The 24,119-nt window shown below is 43.2% G+C and overlaps 5 protein-coding genes across 5 annotated transcripts; 3 read left to right on the forward strand and 2 right to left on the reverse strand.

The window, feature by feature from the left end:
• Window positions 1-764: 764 nt before the first annotated feature.
• IL334_003727 (uncharacterized protein) lies at window positions 765-4,151 on the reverse strand (the record flags this gene model as incomplete). Its single annotated transcript, XM_062935453.1, has 7 exons — window positions 765-882; window positions 999-1,431; window positions 1,510-3,180; window positions 3,248-3,338; window positions 3,402-3,692; window positions 3,853-3,945; window positions 4,026-4,151. 7 exons carry the CDS (start codon window positions 4,149-4,151, stop codon window positions 765-767), a joined length of 2,823 nt encoding a protein of 940 aa, XP_062791504.1.
• Window positions 4,152-5,885: 1,734 nt separating this feature from the next.
• On the forward strand, window positions 5,886-11,405 carry IL334_003728 (uncharacterized protein; the record flags this gene model as incomplete). Its single annotated transcript, XM_062935454.1, has 7 exons — window positions 5,886-6,025; window positions 6,111-8,115; window positions 8,172-9,097; window positions 9,179-9,297; window positions 9,360-10,658; window positions 10,739-10,800; window positions 10,893-11,405. The coding sequence occupies 7 exons, from the start codon at window positions 5,886-5,888 to the stop codon at window positions 11,403-11,405; spliced, it is 5,064 nt and encodes a 1,687-aa protein (XP_062791505.1).
• A 2,274-nt stretch (window positions 11,406-13,679) lies between these two features.
• On the forward strand, window positions 13,680-16,904 carry IL334_003729 (uncharacterized protein; the record flags this gene model as incomplete). Its single annotated transcript, XM_062935455.1, has 4 exons — window positions 13,680-13,886; window positions 14,031-14,100; window positions 14,191-15,390; window positions 15,466-16,904. The coding sequence occupies 4 exons, from the start codon at window positions 13,680-13,682 to the stop codon at window positions 16,902-16,904; spliced, it is 2,916 nt and encodes a 971-aa protein (XP_062791506.1).
• A 448-nt stretch (window positions 16,905-17,352) lies between these two features.
• IL334_003730 (uncharacterized protein) lies at window positions 17,353-18,032 on the forward strand (the record flags this gene model as incomplete). The annotated part of the gene is made up of 2 exons (XM_062935456.1): window positions 17,353-17,497; window positions 17,809-18,032. 2 exons carry the CDS (start codon window positions 17,353-17,355, stop codon window positions 18,030-18,032), a joined length of 369 nt encoding a protein of 122 aa, XP_062791507.1.
• A 264-nt stretch (window positions 18,033-18,296) lies between these two features.
• On the reverse strand, window positions 18,297-21,666 carry IL334_003731 (uncharacterized protein; the record flags this gene model as incomplete). The annotated part of the gene is made up of 3 exons (XM_062935457.1): window positions 18,297-18,988; window positions 19,047-19,214; window positions 19,275-21,666. 3 exons carry the CDS (start codon window positions 21,664-21,666, stop codon window positions 18,297-18,299), a joined length of 3,252 nt encoding a protein of 1,083 aa, XP_062791508.1.
• Window positions 21,667-24,119: the final 2,453 nt, after the last annotated feature.

Below are 24,119 nucleotides of genomic sequence, written 5' to 3' on the forward strand. Positions count from 1 at the left end.
TGTTCACCTGATGTATTTTCCAATGAGACTCTGTACCGTTCAGCGTCTTTGAGGATGATGAGGACACCTTCAAGTGCTTCTTCGATGACTGTTCATTTCTCTTCTCGTGTAGTGGCTTGTTAAAATTACGAATTCAATTCGAGATGATACTTCTTCACTCTATCAGTACAATCTTTTAGCCAAGCTGCGGTTTGTATGAGAGTGATTGAAATGACTGTTGCCTCTATCTTGAGATTCAAGTGAGATTGAATTATGACTCTACTGGATAATGGTATTTGTAACCAAAAGCAAGAAAATAACGAGTATCATCTCCAACACCAAAAACCCCAAAGTACGATATCTATCGGACATATTGAAAGGTTAGAGGAGATGAGAGTAACTCAGTCAAATCATCATCATCATCACCATCATATTGTCTTCCAATTAGCATTAGAAGAAGAATGGCATAGTCATCACATGAGCATACCTCATCAACCGTTAATTTGCATAATAATGGTAAGATACCTAGAACAATAATTAGAACTCATCTCGCACATAATTCAACCGTTTCAATTCCCATACCATGCCAAAGTTCTGTTTTGTTTGTTGACTATATATTCAAGGTGTATCTGTGTACCAAAATGATCTTGGTATTATTCTTGTCTTTTCTACTTGACCCGTACTCCTCTACTTGTCCATTCACATATCAAGGACAAAATAACCTCTTCTTCTCGAGTATAGTAATATCTATAATCTCCAGTCTAAAAGGTATCGATTAACGTGCATTATACTCCACCAAGGGACTTTCTAGCTTGTCTTCCTCTTTCTCTAGCTCTTCTCGCTGCCCTAACTAGATTATTCAGAGCGTTCTTCAATTTATCAGTTGATCGATTTATAAGATGTCTGTTTTTCACGCAAAAGAAAAAACGAACAGTATCAGCTTTCATGTTGATCTATCAATGTCGTATTCGTCTTTGTCGTCATAGAGACGGAAAATATAGACAATCTCTCTCACTCACTCATGAAGATCGTTCAAGAAACCTTGTTTTTCCTGAACAGGAACCACATGACCCGGTAACGAGCTTATTGATTCTATGAACCATTGTTCGACTTCTTGAGGAGGTAAAGAATTCGTTATTGCTCCTAGGATAATTTGAACTTGATCTAAACCATCTTCAGGGAAACCTTGCACGATCCCGCCCATTACTAGATCCACTAAGACCTTACCGTATTGAGCGAAGATGGGTTGGAGTTGCGAATGATGTTGAGCATGTAGCAGAGATTTGGAAAGTGTCGATAAAACATCAAGTGAGATCAATGTCGTTTCAGGTGCGGGACATGTAAGTGCCGATAAAGTATGCGAAAATGCAAGATGAATCAATGAAGATGAGAGAATTAGGTTCGGTATTGAAGTTAGATATGCCATGAAAAGATGGACGTAGTCGTCCATTACTAAACACAAAGGAAGGGAAGATAATGTCAGGTATGATTCTCGGATAAATTTCATGTACGATCTCTGAGAAGACTTACCATCAGGTATTTCTAGAGCTACTTTGGTTTGAAGTAGTTTCGCCATTGCAGTAGTAACACTTTCGAATGATCTTACTAACAATGAACCTAACGTTTCACCACCAGGTTGTTGAGCTGAATCACCGAATTTACCTGCTACTTTCCCTGTTATCCAGAGATAACTTGCGAATCCAGTTTGGTCAAATGCCAATGCCATTCTTTCCAGTACAGGTTGTATGACAGGTTCTAACGCTCTTGCCGGGAAAAACGCTAAACCCCTTCTTAATACAGTTCCTACTCTTTCTGAAATGTAATACAGTTTGGCATATCGAGCAAGTAGAGCATCGAGGATACCATAAACTGCTGATGCCGTTTGGAAACATGATTCAGGTACTGGATCCAGTGTTCTCACTACAGACAAAAAAGAATCAATTTGTTCCAATGAATCGGCGACTTTTTGGAGTGTCGGTTTATCAGCTTCTGAATCGGACGTGGCGACGGCCTGTATGCGTTGGATTAGAGGTTGACAGAATTGTTGCAATGCTTGAGCGGCTTGACCAGGTGACATAGAAGAAATGACATATCCAATAGCTTCACACACTTCTACCATATCAGCTTGATCCAATTTATCTCCTACAGAATTGATGAATCCATGAAGTTCAGGTAAGAACGGTACCAAATGTTGATTACAATCCTGACACATGAACTTCATAGCTTGAGCTGCCGCAGCTGAGACTTCTTCTTCGGCCATATCGAAACCTGCCGAGATATATTGCAATTGGAAAGCGAGATTGTCAGGATGTCGATCTATCCATTGAGTATAACGGGATATAACGAGAATAGCGGCATATCGAATCTTGGGATGATCTGGTAGTTTCGGTAACATATCCATTATATGAGGTAGTACTTCGTCATCATCTGGATCCACTTCTGCTCCCATACTTCTCATCGAAAACAGAGGTGCTTCGATCTCTTGCCATGAAGGTGAAGGTTTCCCCATTGCGTTGACGATAAGGTCATAGGACCGCCGCAGACATGTAGGAGCACCAAGAACATGACAACAATCCTTGAGCGTATCTCCCATTCTATGTCGGAATGTCCTAAACTCATCTCTCTCCTGAGCTGTTTGATGTTCGTTATCTCCTGGGAAATGCAAATGACCGATGATAACCGATTGCAAGTTCGCGTATATATCCAGTATAGGTTGCACCGAGGGATCAATGGGTTGTCGACCGAGAGTCATGGCGAGGGTGTACCAGAAGTAAAATGTGATGGGGACGATATCGAGATCGGGATAGGCGGCACATTCAGAGATGGCTTGTACGAGAGGTAACAGATCTTGAGGGTGTCGAACTATGAGATCCTTGTAACACTCTCCAGCCTCACATAAAATCCGACAATAACCTCGTATACGATCTGGATCTTCTTTATGAGTTTCCAATTCAGGTCGAAGAGCAATAACTCTCGGTACGATCTGCTGTACGACTTCTACGTTGTCCTCCACTTCTTGGGTTTCGTGTATCAGGTCACACAGTACATCCACAGCGGCGTCAAACAATTGATCTGATGCAAGAGCGTCGAAAGAAGCATTGAATAAAGGTGTTTGAGCAACTTGAGCGGCCATTACTTCTCCAGCTTGTAACCAGCTTCTCAGCGTCTCGAAAACCGATATTTGTATTTGAGTTGTAACGCCTAAATTAAGATCAGTCAGCCCATTTCTCGTGCTTCAGTTCATGTGACATTTCACGGAAAATCTCACCAGCTGCTTGTATATACATCGCCAGCACTCCAAGTACTTGCTCCGCCGATCCACTCACGAGAGAAGTCAACATCGCTCTCACTTCGTCATTCTGAGGTTGGGGTCAGCTCGATTTTGACGCCTTCACGATCTCTGTTGATGAGGACAGACTCACCGATAAGGGTATTCTGGGATTTCCAGCTTCTTCAGGTAAGGCTTTCAGGAATCCAAGTAATATTATCACTGTTGTTGGGTCTTTCCCAAATTGATCTATCATTCCTCCTACGGCATTATTCCATTCAGGCATCTGCAGTGCTAAATCCGATAAAGCTAAACATAACTGCGTAAGGACTGCTTTCGATCCTGAAGGTGCTGAAGGTTGACATAACGGTGCTAAAGATGATAAAAGGGAGTCACGAAGTGGAGGGAGCTGTTCCCGTGGTAATTGAGAGAGGTCGTATAGTATCTGTGAAATCGAATAAAGGAAGATCAAATATCTGTCAGCTATGAATCTTGAGAAGCATAAAACATAGAGAACACAGGTGGGTTTACTTTGAGATCCACTTGTAGGAGGAAAGGGTAAAAGTCTCCTCACAGTTTGCGAGACAAAGAAGGGAGTGACCTACTTTAGCACGCAAAGTTTGAGCTGAGAATAATCGACCTTCTAAAGGTGCCTCAGGTGAAGTCAACAATGTATGACAAATTTGCCATGCTTCGACCTAACACGACGACTTTATCCGTCAGTTTTACTCGTCCATTTTATGTGGAGCAGCAGTAGCAAATGATAATGGATCCTCACACTATGCTGAAATTCTTCTAACCATTCATTTGCTCTTTTCTTCGAAGCTGAGTCGGGATCATGATACAACGTTTGAAGAGCTTGCACGACTGACGCTGTAGCTTGATCTGCTGATGAGTTCGACATGCGGGGGGTACACTATGATATGAGAGAAGCGGGACAGAAGAGGAGAAGAGTCTTGAAGACTTGAGTCAAGTTGAATGTCGTTAGGCTTGACAATAGTCTATGGTCTGTTCAGAAAAGTCAAAATACAAAGTGGATATGTTGTCGAGGGGGGAAGACAAAAGTCACGGCGAACACCGCAACGCACGCGTCACCCACGCGACTGAGAAACTCGGCATTATAATACATCAAGGTGGACTGTGGCGTGCCTGGGATCGACACACTGCCAAAGGAGCGTTTCTCATACCACGAGATAGCAAAAGGGGTGTGTGTTTTTGTATTGAATTATGAATTATGGAATACATCAACAATCATCGGGCAACTTTCGCCATCTGAACACAGGAATACCAAATTTGAGCCAGAATCCAATTCGGTGTTTGCCTTTGGAAACGAGACATAATCGCGCTTTGTACAATTATAACTCACGTAACTTTGCACGTTAGATAGCATGCGTCGAGGGTTTTTGAACCATTGGCCCGCTTGCTAAGCAGGGCAATTGGTGATTAACGTATGTTAAACGAACTCGTTGCCAAAGCCCCTTTTCGATCTGTAAAAGTGAAAAAAGATCTTGCACGTTTATCACTTGCCGCATAACACTTTCACGAGCTGATGATGCCAGTTCTTCGAGGATGTTGGTGTCAGATCTCTTCTTCAGATCCTGTTGTTTCTTTATGTATGTATTTCCCAAGCGATACGAATAACCCTCAAATGGCCAAAGGCTATGCAAGGGGGAATACACTAATTCGGGGGGTTGTATGGTCTTCGGAGTATGTACATCAGGCACCCGGGAGATTTCAGAGTGACAGGAAAAAACCAAAAGTAAGGGAAAAAAAGGATGAGAGAGGGACAAAGCAGCAAGAAGTGAGAAGATCATCTTTGGTTTCCCACCATGCGGTACAACGTATGCAAGTTGTTTCCTTGGGAAGTCAGAGTCAGTGCTCTGTGCGAGATGGGGACGTTATTTATCATAATCAGCATGCATTTATGCTAAAAGAGCGCAACCAGGTTTGTAAAAGTGCTAGGTACTTGTCATATAATGCCCGGTTTTAGGAAATTGATGATGAATCTGACATTCTGGAGTTCTATCTTTTACAAGGATCATGTTTCTCTATCAAGATTTCCTTTTTCACTTACTTTTTCAAAATCGTATTCAACCATTTCGCGGATATAAGCTATCATTCACCGGTGATCATTAGGAAGCCAAGGCTTCAATAACAGAGTCTGTTATACATATCATCGAAAGATAGAAAGGTATACGGTACTCTAGTATATACATATATACATTATTCCAGGAAAGAGAGAAATAATATAAAAAGGGGGCCACCACAAAAAAAACAAAGCGACTAACTCAGGTTATCAAAGGAAAGGGGTTTCACTTTTATTTATAAACCATATGTATCCTTAACAAATCAATCTCATTTGATCAATACAATAATCCATTCTTCCATATCTCCCTTTTATCGATACTACTTTGATTGTCATCCATACGTTTTAGAGCTCTCTTTGTGTTGCGCATTGATACGTACTTGGTCAAATTAAACGACCCATACACCTGCATACAAGAAGGCAATAATCGGATGGATGGAACAAGGGTAAAGATCGATCAATTGTATGATCCACATCTACACACTACTTTTAATACTCAACACATACTCAATTTGAGCTCTTGATATTGATAAAACACTGTGTTCAGCAACTATGTCGGGTGGTGGAGACGAAAAGGGAAAGTCGAAGGCAAATGATGTCGTCGTGGTAGATTTCGCGCATCCAGGAAAATTGCCTCATGATAGAGTTAAAGAACCTCAGACACAGGAAGAATGGCACGAATTCATCACTAGGTGAGTTAACAATGCGCAAAAATATACTTGCACAAGAATATGGTTGTACCAATCGTAGCGTGATCTGACTTTATCCGTAATCCAGGTACTCACTGGGGGAATACAACGAAAGCTCTTTCGCAGATGACAGTCCAGCTACGCCGCCCAAACCTTCCCGAAATCCTTCGAATGCCTCTCAGCTACAAGTACCAAGTACTGTTGCAGAAATCTTGTCCTCCTCATCCACATCCCTGAGCTCGAGCCCAGGGATCAACCCTATTCTTTCCAGGCGAGGCAGCAATATTCGTGATTCCAGCGAGGAAGAATTGCAAGAGTATCACCCAGATACCTCAAATGCGGGACCATCAAATCAAGATCCAGAAATCCCAAACATAGACACAGATGAGCCTTTGAAGGTCCCGAAAGCATCGAGCCAGCGGTCCAAAGACAAGAAGAAGAATGTGAAAGACGATCAACCTTTGCCGCAAAATTTCATGACTGCCGAGAATATGCGTCAGTTAGGCTTGAAACAAAGGGATGATCGAGTCAAAGAAAGGGAAAAGGAAGAAGAACGCGGACACAGGGACGACGAAGAGGCATCCATAAAAGGGAGAACGAGACGTCGGCATAGAGATCATGCAGAGCTCGCTTCTGTTGGCAAGGCAATGTCAGGTGATTCATCTCAGGACGAAGTCGCACCACCGAAGAAAAGAGGACCTCGCAAACCACGTTCAAGAGGAAGTTGGTCACTCAGATCAAGATCACAACAAGGCTCAATGGTCAGGCCTGGTACTGGGCCTTCGCTTGATAACGCCCTTCTCGAGTCTGGAACCAACGACTCCACATCAGCCTCTGCTATTGACGTGACTTACGATCACACTCGAGAGCGTCAAAGGGTGAAGGATTTCTTTGAGCAGAACGGATATATGCCTGCTCCAAAACAAGCTCCCGAGGCCGCTAGAAGAAGGTTGAGAGTTATTCGAAGATTAGGTTTGGAGGACATTGACCCATATCATCGAGAGACGTTGGACCGTTTTACTCGACTAGCGACCACTGTATTCAAAACTTCTTCTGCGTTGATCAGTATTGTTTCCAAAGATCGTCAGATCTTCTTGTCGGAAGTAGGGATGGGGATCAAAGGGACCGGTCTCGACGTCTCATTTTGTTGTCATTCAATCATGTCATCAGCCACTGGAGAACAATGCATGGTGGTACCAGATGCCGCTAAGGATTGGAGATTCAAGCGGAATCCGTTAGTTCAAGAAGGTTCAGGCCCAGTACAGTTTTACGCTGGAGCTCCTCTCAAGGTTGGATCAGGAAGCAAGGCCGCCATCATCGGGAGTCTTTGCGTTCTGGATAACAAGCCTAGGACTTTCTCCAAAGACGACAAGCATCTACTAGCCGATTTAGCGGATTGTGTGGTCAGTGAACTGGAATTGATATACAGTCAGCAAGCGTCCGTGGAATCTGCCAAGCTTCATTCAATATCTGTCGAATTCCTCCGTCGATCACTGAAGCATCGACCAAACGAAAAGGCTGGCAGCCGAAAAGGCGGCACAGGAACCGGATCAGCATCTGAGGCCAAGAAAGGTAACGCTGCAACGTCCAGCACATCTTCCAGTGGTAAGCGAATCTCAGGAGCCGATGCTGCGCAGAATGACATCGATGTGGATATCTACGACGAAGCCTGTCGGGAGATCCGCAACGCTCTTGATGCTTATGCGGTAGCTGTTGTGGACCTCTCGCAGTTTCATCTTTTCTATCCGACATACCAAAATTCATCAACAGGAGGTGGATCATCCACAAGAGGGGGATCTTCCACTGCTCATACACGCAGCCAAAATACTGGGACTGCTGTGCAGTCTAGTTTTGGTGGTCGGACCGGCTCCGTTGCATCTAGTACTGTTCGAGGCGGTGACGAAGATGAAGCAGAAGCGTATTCGAAACCCTCCAACATCAAGCGTGCCAGGAAAACGTACGCGGTAACGGATCCTTTAGCTCCAAGTAGGACTCCACAAGTATTATTCATTCCTTCAAGGAGAAGATCAAATCCCAAGAAGAGGTATGGCTACACTGGCGATAGCGACTCAAACAAGGAAGGAATAGACGATGTAAGATCCATCTCCTTCGCAGGCATTCATGAGGTTGCCGTGCTAATGAGCCAAAGCAGTTGGCAGTTTTAGGTTACAGTTGTTCCGAAGATGGCTTCGCTTTCAACTTTACCTCTTCTCCGGCAGCCCGTAAAATAATATCTGATTTCATCGCTTCAAACGTGAAGACCAGGAAGGTCTGGTACACACGAGACGACAACGAAGGCATCGCTCAGTCAATCACCCATCTTATGCCTCCAGGAACCGAAACGTCTATGGCTATGCCTGTCTTTGGCTTCGACGGTCAGGTCAACTTTGCTGTGGTGGCTTGCTGGACCGACCCTCTCTACACTTATCCTGCCGGCGCAATGCAATTCGTGGAGACCATAGCAGGAAGTTTATTGGCATCGGTGATGAAAGAACGTCTACATCAGGCGGAGAGGGCTCAACTCAACTTTGCTGCTGCCGCTTCGCATGAACTTCGAACTCCTTTACATCAGATCAATGCTGCAGCGAGTCTACTACGAATGATTCTGCCTGGAATATTGGATACCCACGTTGAAGGACAGACGAACGCATTCCGAGAAGACAAAACCGAGGCTTTAGCGCAATTGGACATCATCGAAGCGAATGGCCTATCGCTCGGTGGTATCTTAGAAAACATCATCGATACTCTTGACATTGGTAAAATGGCATCAAAAACGGAACCGGCAGCGAGGCTACCTAATGGAACACCAGTACAGCCCGATTTAATGAAGCCGAATCCAGGAGGTACCGCCGTCCTGGCCGATTTGGGTGAGGTATTAGAAATGGTGGTGGACGATGCGATGATCATGGAAGCTAAGACCAGGAAAATGACGGGTGGTGCAGGCTTGGAACATGTAGAGGTCATACTAGAGGTGTTACCCAGAAATAGAGGTGGCTGGAAGATGTCATTCGATTCAGGCCCCCTGGCAAGAGCATTAGGTAAACTCGTGCACAATGCAGTCAAATTTACCGAAAAGTAAGTCTTCATACTTGTTTCGTTTCGTTCAGCCGGTTTGAGAAGAGTGATCGTCCCTTTCATTGCTAATGCACGTTATAGGGGACACGTTCATATAACTGTTCAGGATGTATCGCGAGATGTTGCATTACCAGGAGGGTATGACAATTCGATCAAGTTATCAACCATTTCCATCGATATTAAGGATACAGGTCGTGGTAGTGAGTGCGATATCCGATTTAAACCGGCTGGGCAAGTCTAATTGATATTATATCTTTCTTAGTGTCCGCCGATTTCTTAGAACGAGAAGTCCTTCAACCGTTCGCAAAGGAAGATGCTTTCACTCCCGGGTCTGGTCTAGGTCTAGGGTTAGCTCAACGTATGATCGAATTACTGGGCGGAAAACTCGCTATCGCCTCAACATTAGGCAAAGGCACGGTGGTCCATGTTGAAATTCCCGTTCATCTACTCAACGAAGATAATGATTCAGATCAAGATGTCATCGCAAAAAGCAACGAGACGGCTCCTGATCCAGTACTTCCAGAGCCTGTCAGACAAGATGGAATATATCTTATAGGATGGACAGAAGCTAAAAACCCCTCGTTGCGAAGAGTCGGGAAATCTTTGGCTAGACAACTGAAGTTACATTTCTGTCGAATTGTATCAGAAATCCATTACGCGAGTCTCATTGTCGTTCCTGATGGTGCTTTGTCAGACAGGAAGTTAGCAGAATTGTGTCGATCCGCTAGACCTGGTGTACAATTGATTGTCATAGGCAAAGATCAGTCACTTGAAACACTATCGTCGATCATTCGTGTCCCTTCCCCCATCGCCTCTCGAGATCAAGAAGATGCTGGACAACACGGTCACCATCATCAGTATCGACGGCCAAGTCCCACTAAATCTGGATCTTCTCCTGAGCAAAGTCCGGTATCCGGTCCTGACTCTGAATACCTCAAGACGGTAAAGACTATCCATGTTTCACGACCATTACGACCTTCAGTAATCAAACGTATTATGGAGCCTGCAAATCTACCTCCTATACCACGCGAAACCTATAAATCAGATGTAGTAGGAGGTGATGAGGCTAGGAACGAAGGTTCTTTGGTTGGTAGTGACCTTGCTGGCGACAATCCCAAGGAAGGGATTAGATCAAATCCTAGTGAACCGGAAGCGGCTAGGCAAGATATCGTATATTCTGATTCTAACGACGACGGAGAAAGACTTGTACCACAGCCGCGAAGGGGTTCAACGGCATTGTTCACCGGCACATTCTCACCCGAATCAATCCCGAGACCATCCAGACGTCCAAGCCACCACTCTCACCCTCATCATCATCATGGACATGTCCATCGAGCAAGTCAAAACGAGTCAGATGCATTTGAGGGCAATGACAAAAGTGCTGGTCCCGATCTTGGATATCTCTCGCAAAATTCCGACGGAATAGCTTCACTGACATCTGCCAGTGCGAGTGATTCATCGGAACTTGCGCTCCCACCGGGTTTGAAAGAGTTGAAAAGTAGTTCGCAAAACACGGTACAAGGATTAGATAACCAGAGCCTCGATGGGCTACCACTGAAAGGTCAGTCAAGGTTTCTGGGTCTTTCGAAGCTTCTTTGTGGGGTCTCACACTTTTGCTAATATTTGCGTTTTGCAACTCAGTCCTTGTCGTAGAAGATAATGCCATCAATAGGAAGATTTTGACCACGATGTTAAAGCGTACTGTGAGTGTCACTTCCGCTCTACCTCAAGTATTAAACCACTATCACAAATGCCAAGGGGTAATAATACCTTGCTGATCCCATAAATGACCCAGTCGTGCGAATATGTCGAAGCCGCAGATGGGTTCGAAGCTGTTGATCGATTCAGTTCATTCCATCCTGATCTGGTTCTCCTTGACATCACCATGCCAAGGAAAGACGGATTCGCGGCGGCAGCGGAGATGAGACAATTCGAATCCGCTTTTCTCGGTGAATCATCCGTCTCCTTGGAGGAAGTCATGAGAACCCTATCGATGTCTGCTTCATCAGGAACCGACAGTCATAATCGATTGGATTCAGGACCGTTATCACCTACAGGTAGCCAATCAGGTCAAAATTCAAGAAGAGCTAGAATTATCGCCGTAACTGCAATGTCAGCAGAACATCAACGTAGAAAAGGTTTAATCGAATCGGGTATCGACATGTGGATGGTTAAACCTATCGCAATGAGAGAATTAAGAGGGATAGTCGAAAACATGAAAAAGGAAAAATTAGGTTGGATCACTTCGGGTGGTTCAACCACTACCACTGAAATCGAAAGTGAAAGTGGTTCTTTGTTAAGAGGATGAAATCTCCCTTATTCTCCTGCTCCGCGGGAGCGGGATGAAACGACCATGATATGATAAAACGCAGGGTCTTCAAATGATGTTAAGGAGGTTCTCGTATTTTGACCTCATATTCTTTTAGCACATCTTCATTTTGGTTTTGTTGTCGATATGTTAAAACTAGAATCGACAGGTTCCTCTGCATTTCCCCTTTTTTACTTTCATAGATTTCTTTTCACTTATACTAACATAGATATTCAAGCACGAGGTTTTTGTGTTCTGTTTTCCATCTGTTTATTTTGGGATTCTTTGTATTTGGAGTATTGTTTTGTTGTTATATCGTATACATACATACATGAGTTTTTTCACGATATATAATCACACACATACACTTGTTCTTCCTCTTTCCTCCTCTCAAGCATAATGCATTCATGACATTTTCGATTCTTCTCATTCTTCATAACTGCGGTCGCCCATTCCATTAATCGATAGATTTCCGTTTTTCTTTTCTTTTCACTTTTTGTCCCATTGTTCACGGCGTCGATCGATACACCAGTAATTATGAGATGTGATTACGGATGTGATTACGAATCGACTTGATTCCTGCAGCTGCAAGACGTATGCATGAAGATCCCTGGTGATTATTATACTCTTCCCATACCTGAGACGATGGTGTGTGAACGTAATATTGCCTGATGCGGTTGTTTTTGTTTTTGATTTATCATTGCGAGGCGAATCCGACCCTTTCCCTCCCATTTCATAATCGGTCTGTTGCAATACTGCCTAACATGGTGTGACCCATTTGTGGACTGTGTACTGATACATTTCCCTCGCCTATTCGCTTGCTTAGCATACTCATCCAAGCCAATAACGCAATAAAGACGTTTTGATTTTCCTCTGAAAGCGATCACATCTCTTTGTATTGGGGATCACTACTGCTAACTCGCGAATGTCGATCTTAGTCATATGTCTCAGGATTTAATCATATTTCCTTTCTGTACAGGGACGAGAAGAGGGCAGACAGGACTTCGGCCCTTAATTGTTCTGGCACAACCCGTTGTGTTTTCTCAGTTTCTATTCGACTTGGCCTGTAGAAAAGCACAGAACGAGTGCCATAAGCGTAGAATATGCATGTCGTATAAAATGTTTCTCCTGTGTTCGTTCTTATGTGACTAATCTCTAGAAACCCTGATTCCGTCCTTTCCTATGGCACGATCATATGTGTCACCACGACAGAAGATCATGGTCCCATTCTTTCGAATCCCCCTGCTTTGCTTGTTCTGAATTTTACCCTCCTACTCGTCCATCTCCTCATTTCTTCCTCTCGACCCTTTCTAGGCGTTTGATTTTTAGGTTATATGATTATTATGTTATTATCTCACCCTTTGATGTTTCCCTTAACTTTAATGGGTTGCGCCTCTCACCGATTATGTAACCCCCTCTTCACCCCCTTCACCCCCTTCAACCCCCATCAGTTGAGAGAGATCTCATATTCGTGTCATAAACTTGTGTTGTTGTAAACTATGCATTCTCTAAATGATTGTGTCTACATCGTCTTCTTGCCATTTTCATCTCGATACATTACCATACTTTACATTAAATACACTTTTCGGACTTGACATACTACAACAATAATAACAATAAAGAATCATCGCTACATTCGCTGTCACTTATACAATCCTACAGAGCGGGGAAACCACGTACACCTGTCAATACACATACTAGCAACTATAATTCAACTCTTACACTCTAACACCATTAGTTCGTATAACCTGATCATCTTAAATCATCCTGGAAACAGATAAAAACAACGACAGCAAAGTCGTCTGAATCGAGCATTCTTGCAAGGTTTATCAGAATAATCCACACATCTCTTGGTGAAACAGAAAGACGTGAGTACACATTTTGGGACATATCTCGTTTGCGAGACATTTTTGGTTTCGGAAAATGTCTGAAAAAGGGGGATAAAAAAGACCAAATTTGACTCAATCACCCTGCTGAAATATGCTTTCTCCCTCATCATAGTGATCATAGCAGTTAGAAAATCGAAGATCTGTTTTCTTTTCCTAATTCCTTCTCAGTCTTTCGCGAAATCAAGGAAAGAACGAATTCACCAATAATATTAGTCGAGTACTAGCAATTTGGAACACGCCTGCCTTGGTAGCTATCCTATCGGCTCATCCTGTTCTCTTCTCTTTCTGTTCGTTACCAATAGGAAACATGATCTCATTATCGAAACGCCAAAGTATAACTCGATAATAACGTTTCGATCCCGATCAATTCAACCAACTCTTCATCATGTCCGCAACGGCCTCGCAAGCAGAGTCGGCCGCAATATCCTCTATTCCTCACATCACGAGTCAACAGGATAGAAGTAGACAGATCTTTGTGGTATCTCTGGCTGTGACAATATTGGCGACAACATTCGTAGCGCTGAGAATCATCTCAAAGACTTGGGTGGTAAGAAAAGTAATGTGGGATGATTATATCACTGTGTTAGCTTGGGTAAGCTTTGAATATCATTCCATCTCGTTTGCCTTTCGAAAACGATCAGATCTATGCCCTTCCTTCATCTCCATATTCTTCCTGACCGTCGGATTTCAACCACATGGATGCGAGCTGACATGACGTTAATTCTTTATCTAAAAGTTCTTCTTCATGGCTCTATCAATTGCAATCATGATCGGAACACATTCGGGTTTGGGAACAGTTGGAATCGGTGAGTGTTCAACTGATGTCGATGTCAGAAGACATGGCTTAGGTCCAAAAAGGACTTAGCACTGATGTTACACCGCCATAATACCATTAGATATACAGTCTAAATGGATTATTCCATTGGGCAAAATCACCTATATTTTCACAGTATTCTATAACCCAGCAACGATGACGATCAAGTTAGCCATTCTTTTCCTTTACAGGCGAATGTCAGAAGTTCAACCTTGGTTTCGCTACGGAACATATGCTACGATGACCATCGTCACTCTTTCAGGAGTGGTCTGCACATTTCTCGCCGTATTTCAATGCCGACCCGTCAGATCAGCTTGGCACTCGCGCGAAGAAGGTGTTTGTATCGACATGATAGCTCTTTTCCTCTCCACGGCACCAATCAATATCCTTACCGATTTAGCCATCTTACTACTCCCTTTACCGATCCTCACTGGCCTTCGGATGGAAATGAGACAGAAAGTAGCGCTCATCGCGACTTTCTGCGTCGGTGGCTTCGTCACCATCGTCGATGTCGTTCGTATAGCATATCTTCAACAAGCACTTTTAGCAGAGAGGATCTACGGTGATCAGGGTACTCTCAACGCTAGTACTCAATTTGGTGATTACGTGTTTTTCATAAGTTTATCCCTCATGTGGTCTGTAATCGAAGTCGCTGTGGGTTTGTGTTGCTCCTGCACGTTGGTCCTGAAACCTCTGGTCTTGAGGGTCGTTCCAGCTATATTACGGAAGAAGAGGGATAGCCGAATGACGCGACAAGAAACACACGCCTTGACTGAAATGTCACTATCTCCAGCAAAAAGCAGATCACCAAGATCACCTGGCTTCGAGGAACGTGGTATAGCTGTTTTACCCGCACCTGATGAAGCACCACACGCTCTCGAAATTACTGTTGAGGATGACCAAGACGAAGAAGGGGAAGGAGCTATATTTGATTTTGCGGAAATTCTCAAGCAAGCTCCGCCAGCGTCTGCATCAAAAGCTATCTCGGCCAACGGCACAAGATCCGATCCGCTTCCTCTTCTTCCTGCAGATGCCAATATGGATCAGAAGGACAAGAAACGAAAAAAGAGGGACCGTTCACTTTCAGTAAATTATGGCGCAGATACCAATGCCTCCTTCTTCCGAAAAAGGTGGCCAACACGTCGTAGTACCTTGTCGACTAATCAAAGACCTCATCATTCGCAAGGTCCCACAGAGAAATTCTTCGATTTTGTCAATATGAGCGGCAACAAACCCCTGACAGAATTGAGCGCAAGAGAAGCTTTGAGTCCCATCTTATTTGGTATGTCCCCATGTTCTCTTTCAATATTGAAATAATGACTGTCAATTGACGCTACTTCGAAATTCGGATACACAGCCAGTATTCTTTTCTTTTTGTGGGGTTTCTCCTATGGATTAATAGGAAATCTTAACGGAGAAGTCGAAGGTTTATTAGGTTATAAGCCTCAGCAAACATTGAGTTTAAATGGAGCTTATTGGACTGCGTATTTTATCGGACCAACCTGTATTGGGTATCTAGCACTTACCAAGAAAGGATTCAGATTTACGTTCATATCTGGATTAACATTGTATTCGATCGGAGCGATGGCTTTTTGGCCTTCGGCCGTTCTCACAAGTTTTCCTGGTTTTGTGATCAGTAATTTTCTCGTTGCTTTGGGCCTTTCAACATTGGAAACAGCCGCCAATCCATTCATCGCTCTTGCTGGACCGGGAGAATTATCGGAAGCAAGATTATTGTTTTCGCAAGCAATTCAAGCTGTAGGATCTTTATCTTCCGGACTATTATCGCAACGAGCCTTATTCACGAATGTTGATCAAATGCGTTTATTCAAGGTTCAATGGTGTTATCTTGCCGTGGCAATATTCGTACTCATCTTAGCGGCTGTATTCTACTATGTCCCGCTCAGTGAAGCCACAGATGAGGATCTTGAAATCAAAGCTCATCGAAGATTTGATCATGCTGGAATCGAAGCTACTTCAAAATCATTCAACATACCGACCAGATGGTTATTGACGGTGACTGGAATTTTTGTCATGTGTAATTATGTCGGATCACAAGAATCCATTGGATTCACTTGGAACAGTATCATTCAAGAAATCAATCCCGATGTCGATGAACAGTGGATGAGAACAATTGGACAAGCTGTTTTTTTCGTCAGCCGAGTAATAAGTTCAGGAGCTTGTTATATTGGTATACGTCCAAGATTTGTTCTGGGAACCTGTCTCTTGGGTGCTTTTTCAACATCTTTATCATCAATGGTACTTCCACATGGAAAAGAAGCTACTGGAACGATGATCTTGCATATGTTTTTCGAAGGACCCATCTTCCCTTTGGTATTCGCAATTACCCTACGTGGACAAGGTAAACACACGAAATCAACTTCGACAGGGTTGACGGCCGCTATATCAGCAGCAGCGTTTTTCCCTGCCATATCACACACCATAGAGAATATGTATTCTAACAACAAGCGAATATCTTTGGCATTAGTTGTTGTTTCATATGGAATAACATCATTTCTCCCAATTATGATTAGCTTGAACTCGAACTTGAAGAAATGGGTAGATCCAAAATGGTCAAAAAAGAGAGAAGGTGATATAATAGCACCTGATCACGATAAGACAAATCAATCAAACCATCAACCAAATTACCTTCCTGAAACTAGGGAAGATTTAGGTATAACAAGTTCGAATTCTGCCATGGTGGGATTAGGTCTGGATTTGAATGGAGGTGTTTTGAAAGAAACAGTTAGTTATGCAAGTATGAGAGGAATAAAAAGTTTTGATTATGGTGGTTAGACCATCTATCTCGAATGTATGCAGAAAAGAGAAACCGATAATGGAAGTGGTGAATTCTTCCGGGTCTTAGAAAGTGAAAATCTAGTAGTATCATAAAACAAAAAGAGGGGAAATCGATTATTTCCTCTTATATCGGTCGATCATTCTTATTATACTGTTGTAATCTCTCATGTAAAATCTGCATACTATCATGGTCGTCGCACAGTCGCGGTATTAGGAGGTTGTTGCAATGGGTCATTTCACGCATCCTATTGTACAACTCTTTCGAAAGAGAATGATAAAAGTGACAACCGGTACGAGTTTACCGGGAGGAAAGATGTAACAAGTGGTCGTGACCAAGAATATACATATCTCAATCTTCTATCTTGTCTCTCGTCATCGTTACTCCTTCTGAACGCATTGATCACACAAACTCAACTCGCAACTTCACGTCGAACAAGAGTGCGAGATGTTACCTACTCGTACAGTGTTCAGGAAACCAACGTTGTTCTACGCGATATGTCCGGATTATCCAAATGTTCTGGGCGAACGATTAAAAGTCAGAGGTGAACATTGGAGAAGAGCAGAAGAGGATAAAAAAGCTGGTATATTAGGTGAGTTCCCGATAAGTGACATTGAACAAGGTCAGATGTGAATTGGAAGTTGGTTGTGGAGAATGATCAAAGGGATATAGGACAATCTGCGATAATCACCAAATTGGGGAGAGGGTGAATGGACGAAGAACATGACGGAGTTGGACATTCCATCATGGGGATTCAATGTGTCAGATCCTACATGAGAAATCAACTGCTAACGATAGAGTTATCATCGCGCGTTCTACTCTCCATGTCTGGCCGTTGTCTATCTGCTTAACAATCTACACATAACCTCATGCACGTTCAAATCACCCATCGGATCAACATAGAATTCGGTAGAGGAACAGTCGCACCACCTGATTCGCCATTACATCAACAAGAATTACCAACCGGCATTCAAGCTATGAATGGTTCAATAATGTTTTTCAGATTTCAATCGTTGGAAGATACTTGGAAAAGAATAAAAGAAGACGTTTATTATACAGGTGGTATTTGGGATAAAGAAAAATTACAAATTGGTGAATTCATTAGATTACCAAGTGATGATGAGTGATTCAAAATCAACCTCAAAGACCGTGGCTACATTGGGAGGGAAAATCATCGTGCGTTGTAACAACGTCCAGTAGCATAGGTGATCTGAGTAATCATATACATTGTCCAAACTCGCTTGAAAATCACGATGATTGGGATCTCGCTGTCGAGAAAGTGAGGGAGAGGATACAGTATGAGCCTTTATAAATCATTATAGAATTCGTTTTCATTTCGTTATTGAATCATTTGATTGACATTTACAATCCAACATCTCCTGCCTCTTCATTCAACTCTTCATAGCTAGATGCCTTATCTCCCACAATCTCTTCTCCTCCCTTCTTTCTTTTTCTTTGAGTTCGATACTTCCAGAAGGAGATTTCATGATCCAACCCTTCATTTCTTTCTTGTGTCTTTCCTCTGCATCTTTACATTCTTTCCATAACTCATCCGAGACTAACGATACATTCTCGTTTGAATCCCAAGTGGAAGAAGGAATATTAGTATTCGTTGAACTTGAGATTGAGGACGATTCACTCGTCAAACTGGTTAATCTTGATGTCCAATTTGAACTCGCGTATAAACTTGTTCCACCAATGCCACCACCACCCATGATTCCATGATTTATATTTCCAACTGTGACTAACTTTCTTCCTATTGATCGAGTGATCGTATTGCCGCCACCTCCATTAAAATCGTCATCTTCGTCATCGGCCATCCCTTCAAACGGATCGGGTTCATCATCTTCAGGTGACAGTATACTAACCCATTTCATCTGGATTGGATCAAATTGCATATCGCCTACTATCCTAGGAGCAGGTGTTACTCCGACCGGTGACGAGAGTCCACCGACTGATGATCCAGTATAATGAGTGATCAAAGCAGGCCGAGCAGACGAAGAGATTGTATCGAAATCGTGTAAGATAGATTCATTGCCTTCCCATCGTAATGTACTAGGATTCCAAGTCATTTCGCCGACAACTACCGCGATTAAAACAAGTGAGCAAAATTTGCTTTGGTTCAAAGTCAACGAACTTACCTTTTTTCTTATCTGCTACACCGAAATGTTTGATTAAACCAGGTTTCCTGTTCCTTCTTTTCGTGGTAGTTGCCGAGCCAGATTTCTTTCTTTTCTCCGATTGATCAACGGGAGCAAGTTTGGCAGGAGGAAGCATACGATTTGTCTGATGAGATGTTTGCTCATGGGCTGAGAATGGAATATGGCGGTTAGTACAGGTCAAAGCCCAATCGCGAGCTGTCGACTCACCCTTTCTGCTAGGTTTACCTGAACCTATGCCATTCATACCTTTGATCGTGTTTGGTTCATCATCTATCGTCAGATCATCAATACTGTCTAATTCAGTCCCGTCGCCCCAATTCTTATGTCTTTTGGGCAAATCTACGATTTTACTATTTCCTTCTTGACCGAATCCTCGACGAGAATATGTTGGAATGTGATTGGCGATAGAGGACATGGAGCTTGCCGATGAGCTCGGCGTTGGAATTTCATTTTTTATCATGGGGAAAATCGACGTTATCGGCGGACGTGTTTTGGCTCTTGAGCTTGACGTTGGCATGGTCAATCTCGAAGCCGAACCATGGTATCTTGGAGTTTCCAAGGGAGTGAAAGGTCTATCCGCTGTCGAGGTGGAAGCTAGGGCATCTTGTAGCGAAGCAAGTGATTGTTTTCGAGCTAGACTGGGTGATTGAGGAGGCGCGATATGATAATGTGATTTCTGATGTCGAAGTCTCGAAGAAGATGAAGGTGTAGGTTGAGATTGGGAGGGTGGTGCTGGTACTGGAATCGACGCGGTGGGTGGTAAGGGGGGTGGTAGCATCGTATGTATTTGACCTGATCTAGACCGAATTGATTCCTTCTCTCTACCTGTGAGCGCAGGTGAATCTGATCTTTTAGGAGCATTGTTCAGTAAAGTCATTGCTGAAGCAGAATTACTTCTCAAAGAAAATTGTGTGCGCTCTCTAGCAGATGAGAGAGGTGTTGCGGTTGCTGGAGGAAGCTGATTTAACCTTCCCCAACCTTGTTCCCTCTGTTTTTCCCAAGCTTTTTCTCTTTCTTTTGCAACACTCTTCGTCGTTGTAGTCGTAGGAGGGGGGATGGTACCTCTTTTGATGGTGGAGGGAGGATAAATATCTCTGGCACGTTTCTTCTCTCTTAACCTATGTTTGCTCAATTCTACTCCGGGTCCATCAAGCACTAATCCGTCTTCAAAGGAATCGTCACCATGTTTACCACTCGTCTCGTTATTCTGTTTCTGAGGATGGTTATTGAGCGGTTGAGGGGCGAATTGAGGTTTTCTCTTTTTATCTAAAATAGAGTTCAATTCTTTTGATCTTTGATTGGAGAAGAATGTAGGTGAAGGTAAAACTAAACCTAATTCCATATCATCTTCTTCTCCTTCCAGATCCGGATCAGGCTCAATGATATGTTTGCCTTTAACGATTTCTTTAGGAGTTTCAGGCAATGCATCGGACATACTAGTTGCAGAAGTTTCTGATCTTCTCTTATTGCTTGCGTTACCATGTCCAGGTGAATCTTCTGAACCCCAGTCCCAATGCTTTTTGTTATTGGGTGAATCCCATGATTCAGTGTTTGCAGTAGAAGCATTCGATGACCTTGGTCTGCTGTTTCTCTTTGATGTCTGTTTAGGCTGAGTAGCAAGAGTCAAGTTTGTGAGATTCAACGGTAAAGCAAAATCAGATTCTAATTCTAAACCTAATTCCAGACCCAGTTCGAGAGAATCAGGATCCTGTGCGGGTGGAGTAGAAGGTGTAGGTAGGAATTGCTTTGATTTTGTTGTTGAGTGATTACCTTGAGCTTGATTTTGACTTTGCTTTCGTGCAGGTGGTAACATTGCTTTTATGGTAGCACCAGCTTTTAACGTAGCTTGATCTTCATCTTCACCATCCAGATCGAACCCTAATTCATCTAATGCATCTGGGGGAGGCATGAACCCTTTTCGCGGAGGGGACAATGTAAGTCTCTTGATTGTACCTCTTCTATTGTGGACTGACGGTTGGTGAGGATCCTGTAAGTTTGGAATATTATCAAAATCGACATCTGCTTCCCAAGATTTCTCGATGGCAAGAGCGCGAGCTTTGACCGTTCCATTCATTGACGATGATTTTGGTCCGATGGCATTGCCCGTGGTGCCAAGTTTGGTGATTGTTCCTATACCAGTCGGACCTGAACCTATCACTGTACGAGTGAGATGAGAAGAAGAAATAGATGCTGTAGAAGTTGTTGATGTCCTTGGTCTTGATCTTTGTTGTAATGGTGGTTGTTTGAATGACAATAATGTTGAAGGAGGAGGAGGAAAATGTTCATGCTGGGGTGTGTCAAAATCGAAATCGAAATCATCGTTATCATCAATTAGGAGTTCTTGTAAGTCTTCACGTTTTTTCAACTTCAGAGTACCTTTACCGGTGTATGATTGTCTCAGTGGTGATGAAGTATGCTGCCGACCGTTACTGATGGATGACTGAGATCTATGAGAGTGAGATGATGTTGAAGATGAAGAAGGAGAGGATGAAGAAGGTAAAGCCAATTGATGGGCGGCAGGGGATAAGTCAAATGATGTGTCCTCGGTCCAATCGTCAGATGGGACAAAAGCCCCCGCAGGAGGAGGTACGGGGGACATATCGAGGTGATTTGTTGGTGAGAAGTAGTTGACTGTATCGCAGCTTGAGATTGACAGCAGTCTTGTGCTTGACGCTACGAAGTATAGAGTCGTTAAAGTAGTGAATGTCTATCTTTTGATGAACAAGGTTGTCCGTGCGGAACGGCGGATAGTGAATGTTGCGATAGGTTTCAACAAGTGTTTCTGAGAAGACGAGTCCGTTCACTTTGTTCCTTCCTGGTGAGTCGGTATCATCAGGATGACCTTGTATGCTGTTGATGTTGGTCGTTTGTGTACATGCATCGTTATTGTCCTTGGATGGAAGTGGACAATAGGATCTATAATTGTTTTCTATTTTTTGTTGATGTGGATTGATGTTATCTTCTCTCAAAACGCGTCGTATATGGGTGTAAGTGGCAAAATAACGAAAACAAAAAGGACCTTTCTATAGATGTTACCCATTTAAGCTATACCCTCCCCTCGTTCTATCTGTTTGTGATGAGCCTCATGCTATTGAGAAGTCAGGACAATCAGCTATGAGGGATTGCAGCGTATGGTATGATGAGATAAGACCGGAAAAAAGAGATTGAGATACAATGCATATGATGTACCGCTAGTAGAAAAACGACCGATTTATGATCATCGCCGTAAGAGCGTCTTCTGCTCTTCGGATCTGTATTGCTTCGGTATACAAAGTGAGTTCCCGTCCACCTCGTTCCGTTCGCTTGACCGCTCTCAAAAAGGAACATTGTTTTGTGACTTGAATCAAACCGAGATTACTCGAACCAGAACCGGGTGATAATCACAAGAAAGATACTCTCTGATCTAAGTGATATATGCTGCACAATCGCATCCATGTTGTCCCAACTTAAAGTTCCGACCGAACGATAGATCTATTCACATCAATGACCTTAAGGACGTAAGACTGAGATCATACACAGGGGTGGAAGAATAATCACAGAGATGACAAAGCGAAACCTGAATGTTTATGTCGACTGCCAAAAACCATCGCGGTTATCAGCTCAAATAACACATGATCATTTCGATTTCCCAGACTGTACTTGATCCAAGTCACACGATAAACAATCAGCTTTCTGTCAGGTCGTTCTTTCTGGACCTCAGAATGATCTTATGCTCTACCTTGACTCTTTAGAAAGAATGAACATTCATTGTACATCGACAGTATTCCATTGGGAAGGGTAAGTAGAGTTTGCATATCTGGCACTCTAGTTTTTACCTTCAACGCGATGGGAATCGACGAAGATGATCACATTTAGCCAAGATCAGCCAGCAATGAATGAAAGCCCCATAATCCCACGTGCTGGCTATACTGTGAGATAATTTGGGATCGTTGCTGAGGAGTAAGTCCGCGACATCTTCATAGAGACAAATCACATTATCCTATAAGTCGAAGTCAATATCCCATAACTTTTCTCCAATTACAATGCAACAAGGATCATAGCAATACTCGCAGAATCTTGAGCCGGTAATCAGGAAGCAGCTTCATTGGATCTAACTTTGACTGTCATAACAGCATGAAATAAGATACAGCGGCAACAATATGAGTTGTGGATATCGATAACTCCACACTTGCACAACGCAGACTGATATGATGTTCACTGCTGGACCTCAACCGTCATTTTCCACAATCACAAAACAACCTTTCCTCGTAGTCACGTTACAATTCCTTTCCGCTACGCACATTCCTTGAATCTGATCAAGACTCTCTGATCACCGATGAGACGAATGGTAGAAGTGCATTCCCAAAGATCGATTGTGCCACATTCACGTTGGTATCTCTGTAAGCGGGATTCGTCGAATGTGCGGTGCGATCCGCGGCCGGGTCAAACTCATACGATCAATCTTACAACCGCTCAAAGCAAGAACACAGACAAATCAATCCGAAAGAGGCGTTTTCCAAACGATGCCCGAAAATAGATTCGATCATTGCTGACGTGGTGAACTCCTCTGTGCGCTGGTGCATTCCCCAAGAACGTGTAATAGCGCTCAGACACTCTGCCCCATGGGTTCACCCCCGATGAGGTTGGGATCACTTCCATAGTCCAGCACCAAAGAGGAGCTGGCTACCAGTGGAGAAAATTTTTTCTGTGAGATGAACACCTTCAGGTGATTGCGCAGGTCCACTCTCGCTACAAGTATTCTCGTACTGTACAGGTCATCCATGATATCCATGACTGCTCGCTTGATATCCCGAACTTCCCGGTGGGATGGACGTCTGACAAAAGAAATGCAAAGCTTACCAATAATCCAACAGAAAACTTCCTCTTCTCTCAAAAAGTGCCAAACCAAAAAAAAGTAGTCAATCTGTTTCCAACCGATGTATCATGTCATTTTCGTTCGGGATACATCACGGTGGTAAGAAAAACTTGAACGCAGGCTTTATAAGCCAAAAAAAGAGAGAAATCAAATTTTTATTTGGTTTTAATTTTCGGTTTTGGGTGTTTGTTGCCGCT

This window comes from Kwoniella shivajii, chromosome 4 (assembly GCF_035658355.1).
Source record: "Kwoniella shivajii chromosome 4, complete sequence".
Taxonomy (NCBI): domain Eukaryota; kingdom Fungi; phylum Basidiomycota; class Tremellomycetes; order Tremellales; family Cryptococcaceae; genus Kwoniella; species Kwoniella shivajii.